Source organism: Choloepus didactylus, chromosome 6, assembly GCF_015220235.1.
Source record: "Choloepus didactylus isolate mChoDid1 chromosome 6, mChoDid1.pri, whole genome shotgun sequence".
Lineage (NCBI taxonomy): Eukaryota > Metazoa > Chordata > Mammalia > Pilosa > Megalonychidae > Choloepus > Choloepus didactylus.
This window is the reverse complement of record NC_051312.1, coordinates 135,088,843-135,116,337: the sequence shown is the minus strand read 5'-3', so window position 1 is coordinate 135,116,337 and position 27,495 is coordinate 135,088,843. Positions and strand designations below refer to the sequence as shown.

The window sequence follows — 27,495 nt, the reverse complement described above, 5'->3', positions numbered from 1 at the left end:
ATTCTGTTAAAACAAAAGTCAGACCCATGTCCCTCCTCTATTCAAAACCTTCCAACATGATTCCAACATGATGAACACATAACTATATGATCATACTGTGAACAGTTGATTGTATACCATGGATGATTGTATGGTATGTGAATATATTTCAGTAAAAATGAACTTAAAAAAAAAAAAAAACAAAAAACCTTCCAACAGCTCCCATCTCATTCAGAGTAAAAGTCAAAGTCATCAGAATGGTGTTCAGGCCCTACAAGATGTGGTCTCTCCCTCATCCTTCTGACCTCATCTACTCTCTCCCCATCTCTCCCTTCACTCTGCCCTCACTGGCCTTCTTGTGCTTCCTCAAAAGTGGCAGGCACTGTCCCACCTCAGGACCTTAGCACTTACTGTTCCTTCTGCCTAGAACATCCTTTCCCTCAGACAGTCACATGGCTCACCCCTTTGCCTTCTGTGGGTCATTCAAACATCACCCCAGTGAGGCCTCCTCTAACAACACCCTATATACTGCCTGTCCTCTTCCCTACTTCATTTTTCTCCATAGTACTTCCTGTCATCTAAAATATTATATATTTTACTTACGTGTTTATTATCCTTCAGCTTCTACTAAAATGGAAGTTCCTCGATGAGAAGGGTTTTGCCTGTTTTGTTCACTGCTGTATCCCCAGTACCTAGAAGAGTGCCTGGCACATTCTAGGAACTCAATACCTATTTGAAATTGAAGTGGTGCAATGAGGGGCCTAAGGAAACATAAAAGGTTGGGATCCAGAAGGGATCCTCTTTCCTTGGACAAGAGGGACTCCTCTTTCCCCACTATCAAAACAGAGGTAAAAATGAATGCAGATATGTTTGAGGGCAGAAATTTAAGGATTTCCCTCCTGATTTCCCTCTATTTTCTACTATTTATTTCTATTTCCCTCTATTTTCTCTGGGAAATAGAAGGCATGGGGAGACTTGAGAAGGATGGTGATGATAGAAATACCTGTCTTGGAGAACAGGAAAAAGAGCCAAGGGCACTTGGAAAGGTTGATGGTCCAGGTGAAGTTCAAAACCGGGATCTACCTAGTCGTGTGGTTTTCTTCACCACCATGGGAGGCGGGGGGGGCGGTGCAAAAACTCAAAAATTTTGTCTCGGCTTTTTCTTGAAAGACCAACCAGAATCCCTTCCACTGGAGCAGTGCCTCCGTTTACGCCCTCGTAAAGTCACCAGTAATCACTAATCTCAAGAAAGTAAGATGAGCAGGGGGTGCCTTTAAGTGTAAAAACAAAAAACAAAACAAAAAAAAAAAAAAAAAAAAAAAAAAAAAACCACTGAAGAACAGGACGGCCTTAGCCGCGTGGAAAAGAATCCCTAAAAAACTGAAAGTTGACATGTTCCAGGACTTAAATTCCTTGCCTTCTCCGACGACCCCCTCCTCTTTTTCAACATCTTCCAGTTGCCGGTTCCAGTCCACTTCTTTTCGTGCTCCACCGCCTTCAAACTCTCCTGCTTTTCCTCCACGTGGTGTTCTGTATATATCGGTTGCCTAGGAAACCCTAGCTGGGCGGGGCTCAATGACGCCACAATAGGAACAAGCCAATAGTCGTGATGCGGCTCAGTGACGCGCAACGCGGGGTGTGGCTTTGCCGGCCCGGGCGCAATGAGGCGGCTGCCCGCTGGGTGGCGCCGATTTCCCGGGGAGGTCCTCTCTGGGCCCCGGCGGAGGTGGGGAGAGGCTGGCAGGAGCCGAGGCCAGGGAGTCCTCTGCGTCAGCTGCTGCTCACTGCGCCGCGCCAGTACCAGCCGGGACTCACCCGCAGCTCCATGCTTGTACCCGGCTCGACTCGTCCATCCTCCAAGAAGAGGCAGGTACGTGCCACCTGTCGGGGATCGGGGAAGAGGGATGCGGAGGTCAGTGCCGGTTTGAGGCTCAGAAAGTGAGGTGTCCGCGACCGCCTTGGCAGAAGGGGCACTGGACATGTAGGGCGAGTGTCAGCGGCGCGGGGGAGCTCCAGCTGCGGGCTCCAGTTGTGTGAGGGGGGCTGACAGCTGAGAGCCCAGGGTGCCAGGAACAGCCATCTGTGTGCTGATGAGTGTGTTCTAAGGAAATGCTGCTTTGGCGGGTCCGGAACGCTGCGCCCTGCTTGGTATGTGGCCTGAGAGTGATGCCCGGACGTTAACACCCTCCTCCCCACGTGTGCATACAGCCCACTTAGTCCCTCCTATTAAAGCCCCGGGGGCTGTCTCTGGTCAGTATGCCAAAAGAAGGGGGACAAGGGGAGAGCAGATGTGCCAAAGGGAAGATTTTCCCACCAATCTCAAATCAGAAAGAGGCATCTTTGAATTTCCAGCCAATCCCAAACCAGAATCAGGCATGCGGTGCTCCAAGGCAAGAAACTTAAACTTAGCAGAGAAAGCCCAGTTAACGCATCCTGGCTCTCCTGTGAGCAGCCCCCGCCTCCTGAATGAATGGCTGGTAGGATGAGGCCAAGGGGAGACTATGGCAGAGACCCAAGTTTTGGTCGAACCCTGAGAAACCGAAAGAAGGAGAGTGTGGCTGGGCTAGAGTTGGGGCCCCTCCCACTCCTTTGATGCTGTAGTTCCATGTCAACCTGGAGTCGGAATGAGCACTGGAATGACAGCCGGGCTGAGGGCGTCTATGAAGTGCATCATCAGGACCTGGGGCTGAGTCAGGACCTCTGCTGACACAGGGCGGAGGCTCCAGCCCCGGGTCCTCCCAGTCCTCAGGGAGAGCCGTCGAGAACCGTATTGGGGAGCAGACAAGTGCACCCAGGCCCGAGAGGCTGAGGATCCTGCTCCTTCCTCTTGCAACCCTGCCCAGTCCGGCTCTGTGGCCTTGGAATCTTGCACGCTCCTACAGGTAGGAGTAGAACCATCCCCGGGGGGCTTCTCCCCATGGCCTGGGGGAAGCTGCCTTTGCGCTGTTTATTTAGGCAAAGAGGGAAGCAGCCAAATGGTCTCTGCTCGGTGGACGGGAAACACTGGAACTATGGCAAACCTTGTTTGCCCTCCTGAGTTAGGGGACATGGACCAGTTCAGAAAACCATGGACTATTCTCTGGCATTAGAACAGAGCACTCCCCAGGGGTAGCCTAGAGGCCCTTATCTCCCTAGGAAGGTTCACTTGGCACAGTGCTACTGCTAAAACTACCACTAATTATAATAATAATTGGTAGAATTCCATATAATAATTATCATTATGGAACTCTACTCTGTGCCAGGACATTTTTGAATACTTTATTTGATCTTCATCATTCTGTCAGGTTTAGTAGTAGTAGTAGTACCATTTCTGTTTTGCAGATTAAATAACTGAGATTCAGAGAGCTTAAGTGGCTTGCCCGCTGTCTCAGAGCCAAAAAGAGAAAGAACTAGCATTCAAGCCCAGACCTAGAAATTCATTACACTAAAAGAGTATATTATTCTGAAAACCCGAGAACTGGCCCTGTCTGCCTCTCACCAGCTGTGTGTCCTTGGGCAAGTCGCTTTCCATCTCTGGGCCAACATCACTAGGCTTACTCCATCACAAAATTCAAGGAGTTGGACTAGCACTAAGGCTTCTTCTTGTTCTCTAATTCGATGCTTGGCACCTCCAGAGAATCTTCATTCTCCATATTTCTGCCTCAAATTCCACCCCCACCCCTCTACCTCTTTCCAGTTCTGTTTCCCCTAGAATCCCCTTCTGTTCCACTTCAAAGAGCCTCTCATCATGGACTTCTAATAGGATCTTCTTGCCTGGTACTGGCCGGTCAGGTCAGCCCCTCGGCCTCTGGAGGGTGGGCATGCCACTGCCCCTTTAATTCTCCCGGGGCTTGGAATGCAAGTGAGTTGCCGCTAGCCATCTCTGTGAGGTCAGATAAGATACTATATATATCGGAGTCTGTAACCTGAGCTGCGGATTACCCAAGCCCCAAGTCAGACTCCAGCTTCTAGGCTCTTCACTGCATTCCCTGCCCTGCTGGGGAAGGAGAAGCCCCCAGGTCCCATCCAGTGCCCCTGGACACAGGTCGGTAGCTGCCCCTTGGGCATCTGAGCTTCGTAGGGCTCCATCCAGAAGACAGCTATCAGAGAATTTGGGGGAGCAGGCCTGCGGGGTGCTGTGGGCAAGGCCAAAGCCCCCAGAGGCTGAGGACAGAGGAAAGTCAAAGCCCTAGCGGAGGGAAAGAGACTGGGTCCTCCCTTGGGTGGGGGGGTGGCAGGACCACCAAGAGAGTGCTGGGGCAGAGGTAGTTAGGAGAGAGTTTAAGGATCCCAATCCTGCCTGGAGGCCCATTTCTTTGCCTTTTCCTGGAAATGCAAAGATGTCCACCTCCTCCCCACCCCACATCAAGAAGCACCCTATAGAGATACTGCCCAGGGCCCACCCACTTCTCCTCCACCAGTCAGGATTCTTGCTCTAATCTCCAATCTCTTTGTCTTACTTCTTGCCTCCTCCGCCAGCCTCTGGGGGAACTTCTGGGAGCAAGAGAGACAGAGAGGGACCCAAATTCCCTTGGCTGACCCCTGCCAAGGCGAGAGGCTGAGGACAGGTAGAGTTGCTGGGGACAGGCTGAGGCTCGTGGGGGCCCGAGAAGGAGAGACGAATACCCCCCACCCCACCCTCCACTCTGCCCCTATCCTCCACACCTGCTAGGACCTCCCTTATCCCATCTGACTTGACATGTGCCCAGGCAGTGTGGCAGATGGCCCAGGCAGGGGATCTGGGCATCTGGGAGGGAGGGTAGGAGAGCGTTGATGGAGCGAGACAGGGCCTCTCTCCCTGCCCTCCTCGCTCTGCAGGCTCGGGGCATCAGCAGGGCCTGATTCCAATGTGGTTAGCAAGTGGCTTTGGGAAGCTCTGAGGTCACCACTGTGGAGGTTCCCAAGCACCTGGAGGGACTGGCTGGGACTCCCCACTCACCTGTCCTGGGCACCTGGGTAGGAGGGAAGGGACTTAACCCCATTTGGGTGTGTCTCTGAGCTCCGCTCAGGATGCCCCATCCAGGCAGTGGCAAGGTCACGGAAGCCAGGGTGCCTTCACCCCAGAAAGCCCAAGGAGGTGTTGCTTCAGTCAGAGCACATCCAGGCAGAGGGCCATGAAAGTTGCTGAGCTGTGGGGCACCACCTGCCCCTCGCCCCTGGGGCCAGGAGGGCCTGGGATTCCTGGGGTGTAAGTCCCTCCCCCGGCAGGGCAGGTTGGGTGGCCCTTCACATGAGCAACAGGAAATGACAGTGGCTGACGCAAGGGGGCTGGTTGGCTGCCTCAGGGCCCTGGGGTTCATTTTAACCCCTGACTCACCTCACATGGGCACTGGGAGAGTGGGCCAGGCTGGGGTGAGGGAAGGAGGTTGGGGGCACGTCCACAACTAGGCCTTGGGCCAAGGGTCCTGGGCTAGGGCTAGTTGCTGGTGCCAGGGGACATGCAGAAGCGTGAAATGGAGGCCTTCTGGACCATCTTGCGGCAGGTAGAACTGTTCTGGGCTCAGGTTGCACCTGGCTGCGCTTTCATGCACCTGCAGTGGAAAATCCAAAGGGCCGCTCCTGCAGGAGTTTGTACTCCCCTACTGCTGCCTGGACAGGGGGCGCTGGGAGTCAGCAGTGGCCCCTACAGACCTGCCATCCCAAGGAGGAGCCAGGGATGTGTGAAGCAGGGGTCCTGGCAGGCCGGCCCCTCCCTACCCAGCCCTTGGGGTGACTTTGGGCAATCCACATACTTCCTTGGAAACTTGTCTGTTTCCACATCTGCAAACAGGTATAATAACAGCACCTACTGCCTGGGGCTGTTGGGGAGTCAATGAATTAGTACACCGTGTCCCAAAATACTCTGTGCAGTCTTAAGCTTTAATAACTTTGGAAATACAAATGCACAAAGCATCCCTGAAAAACTTCATTTGCCAGAATTTTTAAATTTCTGGTATGTTTATTTAGTTTTGTGAATTATGAATATTGTGTTTTTTCATTTCTATATAATTTCAGTTTAATTCAAGTGATTAAACCTGCAGATGATGTTGTTTGTAAGTCTGAGGCATTTACCTTCTGAAATAATTAAAGCTTAGCACCGCACTCAGACTTCTGGGACACCCTGTTATAGACGGGCTCTTAGAGGAGTGCCAGGCTCCCGGGCAGGGCCAGGTGTCGCGTTGAGGCCGGGGAGAAGGCAGAGCGAGACACTGCTGGTGAGGTCTCAGCACAGGCCTGGCCCAGGGGACTGGCCGGGTGACGATGGCTGGGCTCCAGTGTCACGGCAGGAAGCTGAGTCCTCTGTGCAGCCAGGAATGCTGCACCTCCCCAGAGGGGAAACTGAGCAAAGCCATGGGGAATGTCAGGCAGAGGAGGGGAGAGCCGAGGTGCCTCTGTGGAGATGGCACGGAGGAGGAGCTTGGCAGGGGGCTGCCCCCGTTGTCCACAGTGCTGGGCACCTGGCAGGTGCCGCCTGGAGCCGCATGCCCATACTTGCCAGCTCCGGGTAAACAGCGAGAGAGCAGCCGGGCAGCAGGGGCCCCGCACTGGCAGGGAGCGGGGCAGGGCACCCCGGCCAATCAGCTCTCCGCCCACTGCCCCATGAAAGGGCCATTCAGTTCCACCCGTTCCTCTGGCAACGGGAGACTCGCAGCCATGGGAGTGCCCGAACTGTCCCTGTTTTGTGCAGCAAGGCTACGGCCCGGGACCCCGCCCACCCGCCCACCCGGGGTGCACTCTGTGGCCTCCAAGGACAGTCGTGCCAGGTAACGCCAAAGGGGCACCAACCCAAGCCGTCTTCTCACCTGGAAGGTGCTGGGTCTTTTCTCAAGGGGGAGGCTCAGGGATAGGGGCAGGGATAGGCACGCTCTAAGCCTCAGACCCAGGGGGGACCCTTTCCCCAGACCTGGGAGCTGTGTAAGTCAGACTCAGAGGGGAGAGGCAGCTTCCAGGGGGTGTTAGTGAGGGCGTGACTCCCCGGGGCTGCTGGGGGGAGGGCGAGGCCTGTCAGTTGCCTGCCACATTGGAGCCAACAGGAGAGCCGGGATTTAGGAGCTTTCCTGGGATTCTATGGGCCAGCCCCCTACCCTCCCCCAGGGCCTTCCCAGGGCTGTCTGTCCCTCTCCACTGTACCTTGTTTGGCCCCAGCACTTCTGCGTCATCAGCTGGGCCAGGAGAGGTCACGGCCTTGGGGAACTGCCTGCAGAATGCCAATTCCCTGGGAGCCTTGGGGGTGGGGGAGGGGGAGCCATGAGCCCATGCCTGGGGGGCACAGGGTGAGGACACATGCATCTGATGGGCTGCCCGGTGTCCCGGAGCCCAGCTCCTGAGACCTGGATTCACTCTGACTTTGAATTATTGATGGAGTTCTCCACAGTGAAACAGAGCAGACTGGTCCCATGGCCCCACACCTTTGCCTCTGTCTGTCTGTCTGTCTCTCTCCCTGGCCTCCCTCAGTCTTCACTCTCTCCCTTCTCTGTGCCCTCAAAAGCTAAATAAATGGGAGGAAAGCTTGTGGTTTCCCTCTAACCCTGTGTGAGGTCTTTCCCCAGTTACCTCTTCTAGAAAAGGGTGAAAAGGATGTGCTGTAGGGAGAGCAGAGTGGGTCAGGGAGCGTACGTGAAGTAGGGGGGCCCCTGGGCCAGGAGGGAAGGTGGTAGACAGTCAGCAGGGGCCAAGCCTTTCTGAGGCCAGCCCGGGCTGAAAAGCGCCAGAGGTCCCTCGCCACGTCAGGAAGTTCTGTTCTGGACCAGTACGGAAGTTGCCACCTGCTGCTGTCCCACTCCCACACCCACCCCAAGCCATGCATGGAGTCGTTTCTAGAGCTCTCTGCCAAGCCCTCAGCATTCGGGGCTTGGCACCAACTCCTTTCTTCTCTGATGGGCTGGGCAGCCAGCCTAGGGTGGGCTGTGGCTGCCCGAGCCAGCGTCTGCTGAGCAGGTCGATGTCTGGCCACTGCCCACTGATGTCACCAGGGCCGTGGGGGAAGCCTGGTACCTGGGATGCGGTCAGAGGCTGGTCAGCCTGACATTATTACAGACACCCTGGGAGGAACCGGGCCACCTGGCCAGGGCTGGGGAAGAGGTAACAGCCACTGTCATTGTTGAGTGCTTTCTCATGTTGTTATCTCATTTATTCCTGACAACAGCCCTGGGAAGGAGGTATCATAATGATTATTATATTCATTTTACAGGTGAGGACATTGAGGCTCAGAGAGGTTAAATGACTACTGCAAAGTCCCCCAGCTGGTCGGTGGCAGGGCTGAGTTAAAACCCCAGGGCCTGCATATGCCAGTCTGGCCTTCTCTGATAACTGTGCCCCCCCCCCCCGCCAAGGAGCCCCCCAAGAGCCCCTGGTGGCCTTCAGGGAAGGGGGCCTGGTCCTACTGGAACCCTTCCCATGCTTTCATTCCTCTGTACCTTTGTAGATCAAGGCTGCACTTTTAGGGTGATAGAGGGATTCTGGGGGTCCCCAACTGAGCTTTAGTTTGATGAGGAAGAGTGAATCAAGGTAAAGTAGAAAGAGCCCTAGACTGGAAATCTGAAAGTCCTGGATTCCAGTCTTGGCTCTGCATCGGTGTGACCTCGGGCAAATCGTCAGGTTTTTCCCATCTGTACAGCAAAGCGGTTAAAATGGTTGACCTTTCAGGGCCTCCTAAGCTCCACATTCAGAGAGCCTGTGCTCCTTCACCGGACCCCACCCAGCAGCCAGGATGGATGGAGGTCCGGGAGCGCTGCCTGCAGTGCAAGATTCCGGCCTCTAGGGGGCCCCCTTTGCACAAGTCAAGTGTCTCCATGAGTGAATGGGGAGGAATGGCTGCCCGGTAAGCCCTGGGATGCCCCAGAGCCCTAATCCCTCTTAGAGGAGAAGGCTTAGCACAGTGAGGGGTGTGGGTTCTGCCCCATAAGCACCCTGCACCACGGGACCAAGTAGCAGTTAATCTGTGTCCCAGGAAGGACTCCGGGATGGAATCTGGAGACCGAGTTCAAGCCCCCTCTGTGCAACGTGCTCGCTCCCTCCCCACCCCTCCCGTTTACGTCCTTTCACGCGCCCTCTATCCTCATGAGGGATCTGACCAAATGATCCTGAGGTCTTTCCAGCTCAGAGGGCCTATGATTCCAAAAAGACACCTGCTCTCCTCGCCAGGGAAGTCAGAAGGGAGGGCCCCAAGAGGGTGCGGGTCTTCACTCTTGACATGTCTGGCGTTTTCAGTCCAGGGGCTGAGGGTGGTCAGGAGGAGCTGAGGAGAAGAACCAGATGGGATTTGGACTGGAATCCTGTGGGTGGCTTGGAGGGCTGCTGAGGTGGGGCAGTCCCTGCTTGAGTGTTTGGGTGTTCGAGAGGGGGTCCTCGGGGGATGTGCTGAGAGCGCCCCCCACCCACCCACCCCTGTGGCTTATCTCTCAAACTCACACACATTAACGTGTGAATGCATGGGGTCTGGGCACCTGGGGGCCTGGGGACCTCGGGCAGGTGTGTGTGCGCAGGTGCATATGTACGTTCCCCAGCAGCAGGACAGCCACTTGCATGGTCCCTGGTTGAGATCTAAGCTGCTGGCCCCGCTGGGGATGGAGAGCAGGTACAGCGGGAGTCTGACACCTGGCAGGGCCCTTTGACAATGGCTTTCCTTGTCTTTCAGCCCATGCGGCTCCCAGTCCCCACTGAGTGCCACCCTGAAGGATGTCCCAGCTCTCCTCCACCCTGAAGCGCTACACAGAATCGACCCGCTACACAGAAGCCCCTTACACCAAATCGGGCTATGGCACCTACACCCCCTCCTCCTACGGGGCCAACCTGGCTGCCTCCTTCCTGGAGAAGGAGAAACTTGGTTTCAAGTCGGGCCCCCCCACCAGCTTCCTCACCCGTCCCCGCACCTACGGCCCCTCCTCCATCCTGGACTATGACCGGGGCCGCCCCCTGCTGAGACCCGACATCGTGGGTGGAAAGAGGGCAGAGAGCCAGACCCGGGGCTCCGAGCGGCCTCCAGGGAGTGGACTCAGTGGGGGCAGTGGGTTCCCTTATGGAATGTCCAGCAGCGCCCTCAGCTACCTGCCCATGAGTGCCCGCGACCAGGGTGCCACCTTCCCCCAGAAGAAGTCCAACAGCCAGTCAGACCTGGCCCGGGATTTCTCCAGCCTCCGAACCTCCGAGGGCTACCGGATCAAGCCAGGGAACCTGAGCCGGAGCCCCATGCTGGCCCACACGCGCAAGGAGCTGTGTGCCCTGCAGGGGCTGTACCAGGCAGCCAGCCGCTCCGAGTACCTGGCCGACTACCTGGAGAACTACGGTCGCAAGGGCAGTGCACCTCAGGTGCCCACCCCGGCCCCTCCCTCGCGAGTCCCTGAAGTCCTCAGCCCCACCTACCGACCCAGTGGCCGCTACACTCTGTGGGAGAAGGGCAAGGGCCAGGTCCCTGGGCCCAGCCGCTCCAGCTCCCCAGGGCGAGACACCATGGTGAGTTTACCCCTTGGGGACCCAGGTGATGGGCTGGGGGAGGCAGCCGCTGATGGAGCAGAGCTAGGGTGAGGGGAGGACTCCCGCAGCCCTAGCGGCGGTGAGTGAGGGAAGTCATCTCCGGATGGCTGGTGTCCCAATCTCCCTGGGAAACCTGCTTCAGGGCCTGTGCACCCCAGGGAGGTCCAGCCATGCTCTTGGGAGTACTGAGAGCCTCCCACCCCCACCATACACATGGCTCTTCTTACCCTCTCCTTTTCTGTCTTCCTGGGCTAGATGCTGGGGCCCAGACCATCAGTGCTCCCCGTTCTGATCACGTCTCTCCTCCTGCTTGGCTTTTACTCCCCACACCCATCCCAGAGACCCAGCATATCATTTGGACATTAAGCATGAGGGAAAGAGGAACTCTCCGACTGATCCTGGCTGGCTCAGGATCAGGGGCTCTAGACAGCAGTTCTTATCTTATGTCTTTGGAGAAAATGGTAGAGAAATTTTTGTCCAGGGCTTTAGGTATCCAGTGCCTGCCTGGGCTGGAATGAGGGAAGAGATTCCACTGCGGCCTGACCAAGGACTGGCACTGCCTCCCTCATGCCTTACCTGCTTTCTTGGAGCTCTCTGCCTTTTCTGTAGTTGTGAGTGCGCCCATCAGGTGGCAAGCTCCCAGAGGATGAGAAAGAAATCTTGTCATATCTCTGGATCCCTCACCATGTGCCTAGCACAGCGCGGAACTCAGCAGCCTGCTGATGGCATGGACGGATGGATGGTTGGGTAGATAGGCAGGCGGGCAAGCATGTGGGGGCAGGAGGATCGAGTGTTGTGTCTTCTCCATTCCTTTGTGTACCCTTCCCTTACTCCCAGGGCATTTGCCTTTTGGAAACAATGGCTGTGCTGCAGCAGGAAACGCTGCTTAGGGGGCTTGTCCAGCCAGACGGTGCAGGGGTTCAGAACTGAGGGGCAGGGTATGGGTCATAAACCTTGAAGCTTGTCATAACTGAAAGTCCTGGGAGGACAGCTTTGATAACGTAACTTGGCGAGTCTTGGCCTTGCTGGGCCTTTGTGTGAAGTGCCATGGTGCCTCCCAGAACCCACAGGCCCTGACGAGGCAGTGCTGGCTGCGTCAGAGGCCAGTGGGGCAGAGGACTGGGCGAATGATGTGTGTCACGACAGAGCTGGCATAGGGAAGACACTGTGCTCGGGGTGGAGGTTGGTTCACTTTGCTGCATCTGGGGGACCATGAGAAGGTGGCTCTTGGCGGAGGGGCCTGGGTCCTGGAGGCCTCCCTCCCTTTGCTCAGAAGAGAAGGATTTTTTATGGTAGGCAGTGTTCTCAAAGTGGGGTCTGCAGATTGCCTGCATCAGAATCACCTCTAGGGTTAACAATTCCAGAACCTGGGTCCCATCCAGACCCCCAGAATCAAACTCTTCAGGGATGGAGCCTGGGAATCTCTGCCCTGTTCACCAGCTGCATGTGGAGGTTTCCTCCTCTCTGCAAACCAAGCTGCAGGCCCATCTTCAGCCCAGCCTCCTCCTTCACTGTTGGTCAAGTCCATTCAGATGCCCTCAGCCTCCTCCCCACACAAGCACACCCCACTCTCCCTGGAGTTTGATGCCCTCCACCCTTTCCATAGGGGGCACCCTGGCCCCAACTCCACCTGCTCTAGGCCAGGGGGAGAGGAGCTGTGCCATCCTGAGAGAGCAAGCCCAGGAGACAGCCCTCGGGCAAACTCAGCCACCCTAACCTCCTCCATCCTACCAGAAGCCCCTTACAACACACTTAAATAGCCAGTAACACCCCTACAATTGAGCTAGCGTTTTACTCTGAGCTCACGCCCGAGAAAATACTGCCAACTGGGAAGGGCCCTGAGGGGTCCTGAGTGTAAGACCCCCATCCACCTCACCTCCATTCTCATGCTCACTTCCTGGAGCTGACCACCTCTCAGTGTGATAAGCACAGCCCGACTCCTGGGGCCTGGCCCCCTCTTTCTAAACCAGGGACCAGCTTCTTTGCGGCTGTCCAGCTTACTTTCTCATTCATTCATTTATGGCACTCAGCTTACTAGCAGTGCAACCCTTAACATGTGAGCCTGTAAAATGATAGTTGTGGGGAATCAAAAGGTAACGAACGTGAAAGTGCCTCGCACGCTGTAGGTGCTCAAAAAACGGTGGCCCTCCTTGAACCCTCCCAGGTGCTTTGGGAAGCAAGAGAGGCGTGAGTCAAGGTCCCTACTGTGGGGGGAAGTAAGTTCTTAAGTCGTTGCCCTGCGAGGCAGCGCTGGGTGTCCTGAAGGGCCATCGGGGGCAGGGCAGGGCGAGGTCATCTGAGGCCAGGACGGGCTGCCTATGACCCTGGGAGGGGACAGTTTGCCTCTTTAACCTTGGACTTCTATCGCCTGACTGTACTTCCTCGTCCATAAAAGGCAGCGATGGTGCCTCCCCTGCCCGCCTCACAGGGATGTTGAGAGGCTCAAAGCAAATAATGAATACAGATGAATCTGAAACCAGTCATACACTACGGAAGAGCTAGATTAAACTGAAAGTGGGAAAGAAGGCGACGAAAGGGGCATCTGGCTGGCTAGAGTGGGGCAGGTTGGCCCTGCGGGAAGAACGAAAAGCGTTGTGGGACGGGGTCTGATGTACTCTGACTCCCCTGGGTCCCTTGGACAGACTTAAAACTGCAACTAGCGTTCACAAAGGGAGGTCAAAAGTAGGCCCCGACCAGGGAGTAGGACCATTTTAACCAGACTCAATTCCCCTCATTAGTAGCAACGGCCAATATGATCTTCAGATCACAGACTCTGATGAGCATAAGTAAAGAACCAGGGGCAGTGGTGTGTGTGTGTGTGTGTGTGTGTGAGTGTGAATGCTGAACAAACCCCCGCCTTGCTTGCAAAAGCACCCACAAAATACCTGTCCATGCAGGGAGCAGCTTGGCACAAGGATAATAAGAGCCTGGCTTGAGCCTCCACCTCCAGCATAAAATGCAGACAGATAAGAGAGGAGGGACAGAATGGTCCTGAACTGGTGGGGAGCAAAGCTTTCACTACCCCCGGTGAGGACTCCCAGCCAGCCCAGGTGGCTTGGCCCTGCAGGGAGCCAGGAGATCTCAACCCCATCATCTCACCCCCTCCACCCGCCCCGCTTGTTCCCGGGCCTATGGAAGGACAAGCTGTTCTCACTGAGCCCTGCCAGGGCTGTGCTTTAACCCCTCCAATCTTTCCTAATCCTCCTCTGCTCCACCCCCTCCAGCTGCTCCCTCCCCAGCCCTGACACTGCCTGCAGGCCTCAGCCCTGCTCCCCCACCTTGCCCTGCCCTACCCAGGCCACCCTCTCCCCTCCCAAGAAGAGCCAGGGGTTGGCCCCGGGCCCTCTGAAACACAGTCACCAGGCCTGGCACCTGCTCCTTGGATGCAGAGCCAGGGACTGAGAGGCTCAGAGTCTGGTGGCTCTTTCCACCCCTCACACCCCAAATCTCCACTCCCCTGCCCTCTGCTCCAGGTGCTGTTTCTAGGAGCAAAGGGTCTGGGAACCCAGAATACCTGGGTCCTAGTTACTACTGGGGCTGCTGACTCATCTCCCGAGGCCGTGGGTTCCAGCTGTTCAGTGACAGGGGAGATTATATAAACTGAGGTCATGTGATTTTTCTCTGGGATGAAACTTTGGACTTGAAGGCCGTGCTGTAGAGATTGCAAGTTGAGGACAGCAGGGGCTGCCTGACAGCTCCTGGGTGAGAAGTGTGACTTTCCTTTCTTGTCCCTGGCCTGCTCCAACTTCTTGCTTAGTCGCGTTGGGAATGTTGGGAATGCATCAGTGCTGGCTTGTTTGTCCAGCTCAGCAGCCTGAGACCCTGGGGCCTGTCTCCCCCCACTGCCACCCCTGGGGCTCACTCAGCTACCTGAGGGAGTTGAGCTTCCCGAGGGTTTCAGTGGGTGTTCACAGCACAGGAACATCACCTCAGAGGAGACCTTACACCAGAGAGGTCCTGTAGCCAGGACCAGTAGAAGCTGCTAAGAAATAAAGGGCCATTAGTTTGTGGTTTGGGGTTAAAGTCAGCAAGACACTAATGCTTCCATCCCCTGAAGATGCCTGGTCGGTGGCCTTGGTGCTGCAGTTCCCAGGATTCAACTTTTCAGTCAGGCTCAGCACCATCCTCCCTATGGCCACCACCACGCCACCCCCCAATACACACATCCTTTCAGCATGTCTTCATGAGTCAATGGTGCTGGGGTGGAGCTCAGCAGTGCAGAAGTTAATCCAAGCCTGTAAGAATGTTCCTGGCCCCTGGGGGAGCCGCTCCACTGACCACTGGCTTCGGAAAGGAACCTCGTGTTCAGAGCCCAGAGCTGTACCCTGTCACCTCAATGGATGCATAAAACTAGTACCCCGAGCAGAAGTAAAGCATAAGCGCGAGAGGGGAGTGTGCGGCCTCTGGAATACAGCAGGCCCAGACCAGACTGCCTGGCGCACAGAGGAGTGCAGAGCTAATGCAAGGAGGCAGAGCTGCCTCCAACCTCCCTCCATAACACACTCCTGCGGGCTGAGCGCCAGAGCCCTAACTTGGAGCCCTGCACTTTCATCCCAGACTCCTACAGTCTGTCAATCAGTCCATCAGTCTGTCTTGGTAGTAGTAGCAGCAAGCACAGTGCCGGGAACCCAAACCTGGCACCAAGCAGCCCTCTAAGATCTGAGCATAGCCAGATCCTCCCAAGCCTGCCCTCACAGAGGTAATCCTGACTTTAATTTATTTACATTCCATCTTGTGCCAGGAAGGATGCAAAGTGAAGACAATGAATTCCCCCCAAGGGAGGCAGGCCATGCCCGGGCTTATGAATCAGCCCAGCTCAGCCAGCTCAGTGTATCTGAGGACCAGAATTGCCAAGCCAGGGCCAGACTCAGATCCCAGACGAGAGAAGTGGCAGTGGGGAGAAAGGGTCTCCTGGGGCTTGGCTAAGTTGAGGAATGAGCCACTTGGTTATCTGTTGGCCATGCCCTGTGAGTGTCCTGCAACAGTCAGACTCGCTGGACGGCTCCTGCCACAAATTCTTTCCCCTCACCCCAGGCTTCTCAAAGAGCTCCCAAGCAAGAGCTGTCCCCATCTGGGCCTCCCTGTTCCCCACCAGTCCCCCTAATCTTCAGCACCCCAGGAAGGAGGAGAGAGTGTGCTGGCAGCAGGCCAGATGTCCTGGAGTGGGAGTGGCCAAATCACTGGGTCTGAGTCAGGGGGAGATCGGCCAAATGCCATAGCAGGTGAGCACCTTCCGGCAGCATTCACCCCAGCACATTTGTTCAACACACAAAACGAGACACACGCACCCTCTGAGGCCCAGTGGGACTTCCAAGATTCCCAGCACAGCCTGGTCGGCCCTCTTTAGAGAGGAGCTTAACACCATTTATTCAGTACCCCCTAGCCTAACCTTGATGGATTTTCAGTATAATGGCACAATCAAAACAAGCCCTGCGCAATCCAAGAATTTTTTTCAAAAGTCTTAGAAACACTTGTAAAACAAAAATAAACACATTAAGATAAATGAATACAGTATAAACTGCTGATAGTCTGAGGGAATGCAGTGATGGGGTGTTTTGAGCTGGGTGGGGTTAATTAGGGAAAGCTTTGTGGAAAAGCAGAATGTACAAAGAGGTAATTGGCAGAGAACAGGAATGGCATTCCAGAATTTCCTAACTGTTGTTAAAATCAAGGGCTTTACTGTTAAGACTGGTCTGGGTTCAAAGCCCCACAGTCACTTATAATCTTTACGGTCTTATTAGCTTTGGCAAGTCATTGGACCTCCCCCGGATTTAAGGTTCTTTATCTGAAATAGTTACTGCGTCATTGTATTATTATGAAAGTTAACTGGGATTAATATATATATATGTAAAGCACTCAGCCCAGTGCCTGGCATGTAATAATTACTTAACCAGTGGCAGTTTTGTTTATAAGTGAGAGGAAGCAAGTGCTGAAGCAGAGGGTCGGAGCAAGTTGGTGGGTGGCAGATGTTGGGGCAGAGCCAGGGTTGTGAGAAGGGAAGGAGGCTGCCAACAGAGCTCCCAGAGGCTTTCAACTGCCTGCAAGAGGCAGGTGCACAAAAGGGCAAGCCTTGGAAAAGGGTCTCGCTGGAAAGACGGAAACCTGGAGAAAGCCAGGGTGCGAGTTTGGTCAAAGTAGGGGCAAGAGCACCGACCGTGGGGGAGGTCGCCTGACATTCACGCCCTCACTTATCGTGAAGCCCGCTGCTCCCACCACCACAGCCGCCCCACACCCGGGCAAGCCGCCCTGTCCCCTCGCTCTCCTTATCGCGGTTGCTGCCTGGTGGGTGGCCCCGGGCGCAGCCCAGACCTGCGTCCCACATTCCTTCCCCATGTGGCTGTGTCGTGTGTGCAGTGTGCCAGTGCATGTGGGGCTGAGCTCGCCGAGGGGGACAGAAGGAGCCCGCGGATGAGTAACAGCACACGCTGCTGCCTCTCTGAGTATTTTTAAATGCTAAAAATATTGGCTAAAAATAGCCAGCAAGCTCCAAACAAGATACTTTCTCTAGGCAGATTCCTGTGCAGCCCCGATAGGAGAGAAGGGTGCAGCATCAGAAATCAAAGTCAAAGACCCCTGGCCCCGAGACACAGCTGCCTTTAGTTCCAGAATGTACGTTCACCTCACCCCCAGCCCCCACCCGCTGAGCACCTATTTCCCCGCTATTCTGTTAACTTTCTCCCCACCTCCCCAAAACAAGTCAACATCTGAGATTCTGTGAGAGATGGGAGTTGGGTAAATGGTTAGAAAAGGCCAGAAATGTTCTTTCCTGGACCCAAAAAGATGGATGACCTACTGTACCTTATAAAATAGGAGCACAGTCTCTAAATAAAGGGGGGCTGAAGTAATGAGGACAAACAAGTCGGGGGGGGGAGGGGGGCGCTGTGGGGAGCTTAGTTCCGAATCCCCGTAAATCCTCCTTCACCTGGGCCCCTCGTTGCCCATGGACTGTGTGGACCTTGGGCTTCAAGAGGGTCTGAGCACCCCCCTTCCCATGCTATACAAAAGTTTGTGCGTGCGTGCATTTTTCCCTGAAGAGTACAGAGCTTCCGTCGGGTTCTCAAAATGGTCTGCAGCTCCCCTACCACCACCACCACCACCACCACCAAAGTTAGGAATTGCACGCTGTGCTACTGACACCGGTCTTGGGGATGCGCCCTCTGCGGCCCCCAAGGATGATTTCTCCGGACTCCCAACCCCGAGGTCAGTCCGGGGCTCGGCGCTCCAGTCCCGCTCCCCGGGGACCTGCAGCTCTTCGCGGTGGGCTGGCCCGGCCTGGCAGTCGCGGGGCTGGGGGCGGGGGCGTAGCCTTGCTCCTGTCCGCGTGCGGGCGCCCGGAGGCGGGACTGCAGCCCTGGCCCCGCCCCCGGCGCTGACGTCGCGGGGCCCGAGGCGGCCGCGGGGCCGTCAGTCGGCCGGTGCGCGAGAGCCGGAGCCGGGGCGGTTGGCGGCGCGCGGCGGGAGGTTGAGGCGAGTGGGTCTCGCGTTCCCGGGAGGAGTGCACGCTCGGGCCCCGGCGAAGCGGTTACAGCCGGGCGCCGCGGACTGGGTCCTGTGGCGGCCTCAGCGGCCTCAGCGTCCCGGCAGGGCGGACCCGCGCGGGTACCCCCCGCGCCCCCTTAGCCGACGTTGGGTGTGGGGCCGAGCCCGCCGCCCGCCGCCCAGCATGCGCACCTCGTACACCGTGACCCTGCCCGAGGAGCCCCCCGCCGCCCCCTTTCCCGCCCTCGCCAAGGAGCTGCGGCCGCGCTCCCCACTCTCCCCGTCCCTGCTACTTTCCACCTTCGTGGGGCTCCTGCTCAACAAAGCCAAGGTACGCGGGGCCCTTTTCCGGGACCCCCTCTCCGAGGGCCTGGGGACCCGTCTCCTTCCCGGGACGGCCCCCTCCCCCGCCCGCCGCGCGCCCCCTCTGCCCGGGGACGGATTTTTCCCAGTCCCCACCTCTCTTTTCCCAGGGTCTCCCGGCAAGGAATGCCCCCTCCCCAGGTGATCCCACGCTTACTCGCGGCCCTCTCCCCATCTTGAGGTCCCAGCCCCTGAGTCCCTGGGACACTTCCTCCCCTCCCTCCTTCCCTCCCTTTCCCGCGACCCAGGTGCCTTTGAGGCTCTTCATTCCTAGCACCTATCAGGACAGGTGCAGGAAAGCTTAACCTTGACCGGGTCTGGGTGTGTGAGGGGACGGGCAGCTCGCGGGGCCCTGCGGCTGTGACTCCTCCAGCGCCAAAGCCCAGCCAGAAGGGTGGTCAGAAAGGGGCCGCCTCCCCACGTCAGTGTTCCCCAGGGCTCCCTGGGGGATGGTCACAGGGGTCCTTTGACCCTGTGAAGGGCAAAGGAGTTGCAGCCAGGTGAAAGAGAGCAACTTCCCTTGTCCTTTCCCCCCACCTCCAGTTCTGCTAATGAAGTGGTCACCCCAAGTGATGCTGGGGTGCAAGACTGGGCACTGCCCCCTTGGGGAAGGGAGAAGAGGCCAGAGCTTGACATATCTTATGTAACAGGCAGCAGCTCCCCTGTTGGCAGTGCATGCACTGCCCTGTGCCAGGGCCACGCCGGGACTCATGGGCCGCAGCCAAGACTCATGGCTGACCCTCATGGCACGGGTGAAGTAAGCAGGGAAGCCTTTTCCTGGAGTCTTGTGTGTGAAGACACAAACCTCCGTCAGCCTTTCCTATGACCTGGTCCCCGGGTGCTGCTGGCAGTAACCCAGAGAGGGCTCTTCCTTCGCTGAAAGGCGAGTGCTGTCCGTTTACTGTCAGGGAACAGTCGTGATTGCTTCCTCCTGATATTAAAACTAGATTTGCTGATGGTAAATTTTAAAGACATTCCTGATCGCAACTTTCTGAACTCTCTCCACATCAGCTCTAACATAGTTGGAGCCGTTTCCTTCTCTCCCAGCAAGAGGCTGCCTGTGCAGAGTCTCTCACCCAATGTCACAACTAGTCTCTCCCTTTGAGCCCCGAGGTAGGATTGTTTTTCCCATTAAAAAAAAAAAAAAAAGGCCACTCCTGGGACGTTTTGTTCCTCTGGAATGGAAAGTGCTGACTTTCCCTGGAGCTCCTGATTTCCTATTCATGGCAGAAGAGTATCTGGCTAGGCACAGAGCAGCCCTCTCCCCCCCACTCCTCCACCCTCCTGCTCCCCAACTCCCGCTATCCAGCAGCTTTCTACACAGAGCGCTTAGAAATTGGCAAGTGGGTTTGAGCTCAGGAAATATTAAGACAAAGGCACACCCCACCCACCCTAAACAAACAAGAACTAAGTAAGGTGAGCCTTAAAGGAGACTCCCCCCCTCATCTCCCCACCCTCAGACCGATAGAAGGGTTAGATCCTCAAGACTAATAACCATGGGTGATGAAATGTTCTTCTGGACCGTCACTCTAGAGCATCAGTGCCTTTTTAGAGCATCAGGGAGCGCCTCAGTAGAAAGATGACTCTGGTGTCCCAGGTCCCCACTCATTAAGGCTGATTGTCTCAGCCAAGAGCCCACTCTGATATGCACTGACGTGTTACCAGGGAAAGAACGCTTTCCTCCCACAGCCTGTTTAGACAGATGTTGTGTGAGGCCCAGGGGGGTAAGAACTAATAAAGCACTGCCAAAAATAGGTCTTAGGACATGGATGGCTTTGAGGTTTAGTTCCAAATGGGAGTCTAGGGACATCTGTTTCGTTGGGCCCTGTGGGGGTGTCCATCACCATTTCTGCCTGAAAATGCTGATAAGGTCTGTCGCAGGGATTCTCTTTTGTGGCCTGCTTACTGGAGCATCAGGGTTTAGCTTTTCAGAAAGGTAAGACTCAAATTTTATGCTTCAGGCCATAGATTACTAGCCCTGACAGAGGTCTTCAAGGATGCTTACACCCCAGCCACTACTAATTTGTTTTCTCTTCAGCTGCAGTTTTAAACCAGGGCTCCTTTCTGGGTATATTATTCTTCCCCACCTGTTAGTGTTAGATCCCATAACCGGCAAGGAAAGGGATCCCTTTCCTTGTGGGGTCAGCAAGGCATTCTCAAGAAAAGCCACCCCACCCCACCCGGCCTGCTCCTCCCACCCTCCTTGAGCTGACAATCTCAGGGGCTTTGAGCTGCTGTCAGCATACGCCATGAATAATTTTAGCTGAGTTATTTCAGGCTCCTGTTCTGATCAGGGTTGAGCCGGCCCCACGCATGCCCCAGCCAGTGTTGCTCCAGAGTTGCCTGCTCCCAGGTCCCCCTCCCTGCGAGAGGGGGAGGCAGACTCATCTGCAGACTGCTTCTTTAACCCTTTGAGTCCTTAGGTTTTCAGACTCCTTTGAGGTATGCCCTGGATTAGTCAAGAGACTTTGACAAAGAGCACCCAGAGTCCTGGGCCTTGCCCTGTTCTCTCGTCAACCCCCTCACCAGCCTCCGGAGCAGGGACAAGAGCAAGGGTGGCACCTGTAGGTGCTTACCTCTGCCATCACAAGGATTCTCAGCCAGTGGCCAGTTGGGATGTTGAAACTTGAGCCAGATGGGGAAGATTCTCCCAGCCTTGAATCAGCCCTTAGGAGTTGAGCTCAGATAGAAGGAATTCCACCTGTCTCTGGCAGTTTCACAGTCCTGAGTTCTTCTAAGCTGAAGATCTGAACTCGGTTGTGATGTGCTGTGATTTTAACTTTTCAAGACCTTCTTGAAGTGCCTATTTTGACAGCTCCTTTTTATATTGGACATCTCGGGGTATAAATACTGATCATTTGAGATAGCACTTGGATTTGGGACTTGAAATTTCCTGTAGCCAGGAGACAAATATATACCCAAATATAGGAATTCCTTGTTTCTAGTTGTAATCTCCAAACTCCTTTGTGGCAGAGAATGAAGGGTAATGTAAAGATAGGGGGAATGAATAGCCAATAAAAGAAAGCAAAACCCAGAATACGTTTGTTGTGTGTTGGAAATGACAGGCATTCATCAGTCCTCTTTTCCTCCAAGGTTGAAAAGAGAATAATGTATGCAGCCTGATGCTCATGGCCCCAAGGGACAGAAGGTGGCAGGAGAGCACCACACATGGGCCAGGCCTCTTTGTGTTCAGACTTAAATGCTGTGTGTTCTTTGCTTACAGAATTCTAAGAGCGCCCAGGGTCTGGCTGGTCTTCGAAACCTTGGGAACACGGTGAGTTCTTCCCAGCCCACTTCTTTCCTGGGGGTACCCCCTACAGTCCTGACTGGGACCATCTACCCAGCATCCCCTCCTGGTTCCAGCTGACTCCCTGGCCTCTAGCCCAATAGGCACCTGTCCTTCCTGGCTGCTGTTTCACAGAAAGGCTGGCCTCTGCCTCACCCCCACCCCCAGGAGGAGTTGCCCTTTTGCCTGTCAGCTCAGCTACTTTCCTGGATCCTTCTCCTCAGGGACATCCATCATACCCACCCACTTTTGTCCAACTCACCCACACCCTTCTGCACACCTCTATAGTAAACAATTATGTCACCTGTACCAGTAGTAGGAATTTGCCTCACTTCATGCCTTTCACTTACAAAAAGAGGAACCGAGGCTGTGGGAGAATTCATTTCTGGGGTGAGTGAACCAGAGAGCCTTTGGTACTAAGGGAATAGAAGTATCAGACAGGGGTCTTGTCTCACCGCTGATTGTCTGGCCCATCTCTTGCAGTGCTTCATGAACTCGATTCTGCAGTGCCTGAGCAACACTCGGGAGCTGAGAGACTACTGCCTGCAGCGGCTCTATATGCGGGACCTCAGCCACAGCAGCAATGCACACACAGCCCTCATGGAAGGTGAGCAGCCTGGCCATGCACGTACTCCTGCTCCCCACTCCCACCCACCCTCTCTCCTCTCCACCCTTGCTGCACTAGTAGTGGTGTTTCATAGGTACCTCTCCTGTTTTTCTTTGGCTGCTTTTTGCTGGGATTCTAGTTTGAGAGCCCTCCTTCTTTTCCCTCTCCTACCAATAGAGTTTGCAAAACTAATCCAGACCATATGGACTTCCTCCCCCAATGATGTGGTGAGCCCATCTGAGTTCAAGACCCAGATCCAGAGATACGCGCCACGCTTCGTTGGCTATAAGTAAGGGTTATGCAGACGTGTCCTCCCCAGGGTGGGCGGCAGCAACGGCAGGTTCTTTGGATGGGAGGCACTGCTCACTCTTGATTTCTTTGGGTTCAGTCAGCAGGATGCTCAGGAGTTCCTTCGCTTTCTCCTCGACGGGCTCCATAATGGGGTGAACCGAGTCACAGTGAGGCCTAAGCCCACCCCCGAGAACCTCGATCATCTTCCGTAAGTAAGAGGAATGGTGGGGACTGCAAAACTTTTATGAAGCTGTGTTTGTTTACCTACCTCTTTAGGGGTCATGAATAAAATCTCCTTTCAAATGTTAAGGATGTAGATTGAGAGACCCTTAAACTTAGCGTGGTTTAAGCTCTGACCCAGTTGTCTACCTCTCTCTGGTTCCCAGCGATGATGAGAAAGGGCGGCAGATGTGGAGGAAATATCTAGAACGGGAAGACAGTCGGATCGGGGGTAAGCACATGGCTGGGTGCTGTCGGGAAGGCCTTATTCTTTGTTACCTGCTTTCACCCGATCCCAACATGAAAGGCCTAAGAACACTGTCCAGGGACCCTGTTTCTGCACAGTGTCCAACAGCCTGGGGGACACTGTGCGGAAGACTGTGGGCCCCTCCCCATGGTTCAGCTTCTGTCCTCTTCCCCAGATCTCTTCGTTGGGCAGCTGAAGAGCTCTCTGACCTGTACCGATTGCGGTTACTGCTCTACAGTCTTTGATCCCTTCTGGGACCTCTCCCTGCCCATTGCTAAGGTATTCACTCCTGTGGCTCCGCTTTTGAAATGCCCTCTCTTACCCTTTCCTGTCATTGACCTCTGACCTTTACTTTTTTCTCCTCCAGCGAGGTTACCCTGAGGTGACATTAATGGACTGCATGAGGCTCTTCACCAAAGAGGATGTGCTCGATGGAGATGAGAAGCCAGTGAGTGGCTCCTGCATATAGAAAGGGGGCCTCTGTGGGGGATTCTGGATTCAGGCCTGGTCAACTTCTCCCACAGGCCCTTTTTAGCTCTGTTTGTCTTGTCTTTCAGATGTGCTGTCGCTGCCGAGCCAGAAAACAATGTATAAAGAAGTTCTCCATCCAGAGGTTCCCAAAGATCTTGGTGCTCCGTATCCTTAAGATCTGGCAGGGCAGGGACCTTGACTTTATTTATTTTTTTAAATTGTCTGCAATTTTTTTGTGTGTGAACTTTAACCTATATGCATAAGTTATAACTTCAAAGTACTATTTCACAAGTAGTTAGAGAGCAAATCTCAAAGAATGTCACAGGTTACAATTCCACAACTTCAGCCATTTCTGTTGTAAAATATAACGTACGTACAGAAAGGTGTCATCTCTCAATGTACAGCTCAACAAGCAGTCACATAGCTAATTTCAAAAATTGTTGTGGGTTACAGTTTCTTCCTTATTGTGCAGTATGAGGTGTATACGAGAAAGGGGAAGACCTTCAAGGCACAATTCATCAAGCAGCTACAGAGCAGGTCTCAAAGGATGCTATAGGCTACAGCTCCACCATGTCATTTACCTCCTTCCAGCCATTCCACATCACAGCACCCAAATATATATATATATAATTATAGACAATTTCAATATTCATAGACCTTTGTTCCATCTTATCTTGTCTGTTGCTACCCCTCCCTCTCACTTAATCTCTTTCTTCATCTTCAGGGGTGTCAAGGCAGTAAGCACCCTAAAAGGGTATTGACAGTATGGGGAAGGGGGCCGCATCTGATAGTTGATCTTAAAGAGGCTGTTGCCTCTGGTATTTAGGACTTTTCAGGTATAAGAACACTCTGGTGGATTTAAGTTTCTGAAAGATAAAACTTAGTGAGTGCATCTTTTAAAGAATGTCAGGTTCAGACCTAGGTATTTGGGTGGTACTTTTGGTAAGGGCATGGCTTACTGTGGTCATTTGGGATGTCTAGCTGGAACTTGCATTAGAGAAAGGGACCTTGACTTGAGAGGGTGACTGATGACAAGGGGCCAAAAGGTGAAGGTGAGCAGAGTGGGGAAAATGAAATGTGACCGGCTCTCCTGTTGGCGGTGGTTTTCTGCTTCCTTAGAAGTGCTGTTGCATGGAGGGCTCTCATCTCCTTTACTTGGACTCTTCTGTTGCTACTCTGTCCTTGACTCGCGAAACTACCAGATCTGAAGCGGTTCTCAGAATCCAGGATACGAACCAGCAAGCTCACAACATTTGTGAATTTCCCACTAAGAGACCTGGACTTGAGAGAATTTGCCTCAGAAAACACCAGTGAGTATCTTGCCGCAGGGATGGAAGAAGCAGAGCGCATGTGTCCAAGACGTGGGGGGGCGAAGAGGTGGAGGGCAACTCTAAAGGATTCTGAGAAGATTGGGAACAGGAGGTGGCGGGCAGGGAACAGAGGGGTGAGGAATGCCGTGGGTGCTTGAGCCCTCGCATCTCCTCCTCAGACCACGCTGTTTACAACCTGTATGCTGTGTCCAATCACTCCGGAACCACCATGGGCGGCCACTACACAGCCTACTGCCGGAGCCCGGTGACAGGCGAATGGCACACTTTCAATGACTCCAGGTGAGTGCGAGGTCTTGAACAGGGCACCCAGCTGCCCGACACCTGTACCTCACCTTGACTGGACAGGAAAGGCCAGAGCCAAATGGCCGGGTAACAGGTCTGACCGAGTCTGCTGCCCATTTGGCGAATCTCTGAGAGGCAACAGAAGAGGTTGGCTTGGGGTGTTGGGTGGAGAGGCTGAAGGTGGGAGCCCGCCAGCTTCCTGAGCACGCACCCTGGGTCCCCGGGGCCTCCCTGGCCCGGCTCTGACTTCTCCCCCTCTCTCCACAGCGTCTCACCCATGTCCTCCAGCCAAGTGCGCACCAGCGACGCCTACTTGCTCTTCTACGAGTTGGCCAGCCCACCCTCCCGTATGTAGCAGCGAGGAGCTACAGCCCTTTCTCCCTTCCCCGTGGTGGCCCCACGCCCTAAGTTTTTTAAAAAGACCAAAAAAAAAAAAAAAAAAGGCAAAAAAACCTGACAAATGAGAGAGAAATAAACTAAAATAAAGCTGCCGAGGAGGAGTTGATGCAGCCTGGTGAGGGTCTGGCGCGCGGAGCCAGGTGCTCCCGAGCCGGGGCCCGCGGGGACGATGGACAGGACGCGGAGACCGGAGTCAGCACTGCGCTCCCTCGGCTTCTCTTGTTCTCCTTCTTTAAGCTTGTGGTTTTTTCCCGTGCGTAAGAAACAACAACCGGCAGCGGGGAGAAGATCCTCGCGCGCGTGCGCGCCTCCTGGGAAGACAGCGCCCGCTGGAGCCCGACGCGGGGACGGCGGCCCGGAGCGTGGGCCCTGCCGAGAGCTGCCGCCGCACCTGCGCGTGGACCCGGCTGGCTGGTCGGAAGCAAGAAAAACACACGAGCCAAGAGCCCTCTTAACGCTGCTAACTCCAGGGGGACGGACCGGGGGACTTCTGTGAAACAAGCTGTTTTTGGTTTTTAAAAGCTCACTTTTTTTTTTTTTTTTTATAAATTCTACCGTAACTATAAAGCTTTCAGACTGGAGGTGCCCTCCTTCACACCTCTTCACAGCTGGGACGTTGTGCTGGTCTTTTTTTTTTTTTTTTTTTTTTTTTTTAATTCTTTAAGTACCGCTTTTCTAATGCCAGCCCCCACTGGTGCTGGGTGGGCGTTGGTCAGGCCCCACGCACAGCCACAGTAGACCTGGGATCCAACAAGATTTTTTTTTAACGGTTTGGATGGAATCTAGTTGCCTCCAAGAATTGTGCCTTATAGTGTTTGGGGACCAGGGGGTAACTGCCCCTCCCTGCGATATCCCTCAGCGGCTTCCCTTTTCCCCAGTGCCATGTGCAAACCCACTGGGGGAAATGGGGGTCGTCCCCTTAGCCCCCCAGCTTGGGTTACGTTGCAGTGAGGTGAAGAGGAAAGTAGGTGAAAGGAGATTTCTTATGATAGTGTATCAGGTCCTTCCTGCCCACTTCCTCCCATCCACCCCTGGTCTACTCTCCAGCTGTTTGAAGGATAGCACAAGCTCTTATCCCTGGAGCTTCGCTCCCCTTTAATTTATTCTCTCTTAACCTTCCTACCACCTCACCCCACCCCTGCCTTCTCAGAGCCTCCTAGACTTGGGCCCTTTGGACCGAGCTTCTCAGGGATGCCCTGCTGCCCCGCAGCTCCTCTCAGCATCCGTCTTCAGGCCCAGCCTGGGAGTGTTTGGGGACGTCTTGCCTCAGTCGTATGCTTCTTTTCCCATGGGCTTCATTTTGCCCTAAGTAGTTGAACAAAACTGCTGTCCCAGAGAGTAAAGCTGTTCAGCACCAAGGCACAGAGCCTCATGCATGTCTGCACACCCACCCACTGGGCCTGGCTGGTGCCGCTTGGAGCCAGGAGTGTCCCAGTGCTCCGGGGGTGGGGGGTGGGGGATGCATCAGAGAAAGACATCCCAAGTTTAACTGGCCTGACACCTCCTCCAGGGGAGACCTGTGAACCTGAGCCAAAGGGCTGGTGTACACTTGTTTACTGTGTAAGCAAGAGTAGAAGAATGTTTGATGGACAGTGGAACCTTGTACAGAATAAATAATAGCTTTGAGAAATGAGTTGATAAGTGATGGAATCTTGATTTTGGAGGGGTTTGAACCCAAAAAGGGATCCTAGCATATTGATGGCCAAATGTTTTATACCCTTTGATCCAGAGTGCAAATTTCAAGTTCTGGGAAAGGTTAACCGCCCACTTTTTAGTTAAAAATACTCAATTCTAAAAAAAAAAAAAAAAAAAAAAAAATAATATACATTTTCAAATACTATGTTTATCTAGATTCACCAACTGTTAATATTTTGCCATGTTTATTTTACTTTTTTTTTTTTTTTGGTGGAAACATTTAGGGCAAGATGTCATATCTCCACTTCTAAATACTTCACACACCTGCCAAGAATAAGAACATTCTTGTTTTCACGCCTAAGAAAGTTAGCATATCTAATACACATTTCTTTAAATGAACTGCCAGCTGCTGGGATGGGTATTCTCTTGGTTCATCACTGAAACTTTCAGGTGCCCATACAGACCCCACAATGAG

The 27,495-nt window shown here is 54.4% G+C and overlaps 1 protein-coding gene across 2 annotated transcripts; it reads left to right on the top strand.

Moving 5' to 3' along the window:
* Positions 1-1,728: 1,728 nt before the first annotated feature.
* Positions 1,729-25,438, top strand: USP2 (ubiquitin specific peptidase 2). 2 transcript variants are annotated; one of them, XM_037841729.1, is made up of 13 exons: positions 1,729-1,849; positions 9,575-10,389; positions 21,476-21,526; positions 22,022-22,145; positions 22,323-22,434; positions 22,534-22,644; positions 22,823-22,887; positions 23,078-23,181; positions 23,270-23,350; positions 23,460-23,538; positions 24,576-24,683; positions 24,863-24,983; positions 25,254-25,438. In XM_037841729.1, exons 2-13 carry the CDS (start codon positions 9,616-9,618, stop codon positions 25,339-25,341), a joined length of 1,818 nt encoding a protein of 605 aa, XP_037697657.1. In that variant the 5' UTR covers positions 1,729-1,849; positions 9,575-9,615; the 3' UTR covers positions 25,342-25,438. The 2 variants fall into 2 exon arrangements, with proteins under 2 accessions (XP_037697657.1, XP_037697658.1); XM_037841730.1 differs by lacking the exons at positions 1,729-1,849; positions 9,575-10,389 and adding an exon at positions 17,756-18,220.
* Positions 25,439-27,495: the final 2,057 nt, after the last annotated feature.

Bases quoted from the DNA above. Each gene is read 5' to 3' on its own strand.
- USP2 (XM_037841729.1), top strand. From the start codon at position 9,616: ATGTCCCAGCTCTCCTCCACCCTGAAGCGCTACACAGAATCGACCCGC. The intron at 10,390-21,475 runs GTGAGTTTACCC...CTTTGCTTACAG, and splicing joins CCCCAGGGCGAGACACCATG to AATTCTAAGAGCGCCCAGGG. The intron at 21,527-22,021 runs GTGAGTTCTTCC...CATCTCTTGCAG, and splicing joins TTCGAAACCTTGGGAACACG to TGCTTCATGAACTCGATTCT.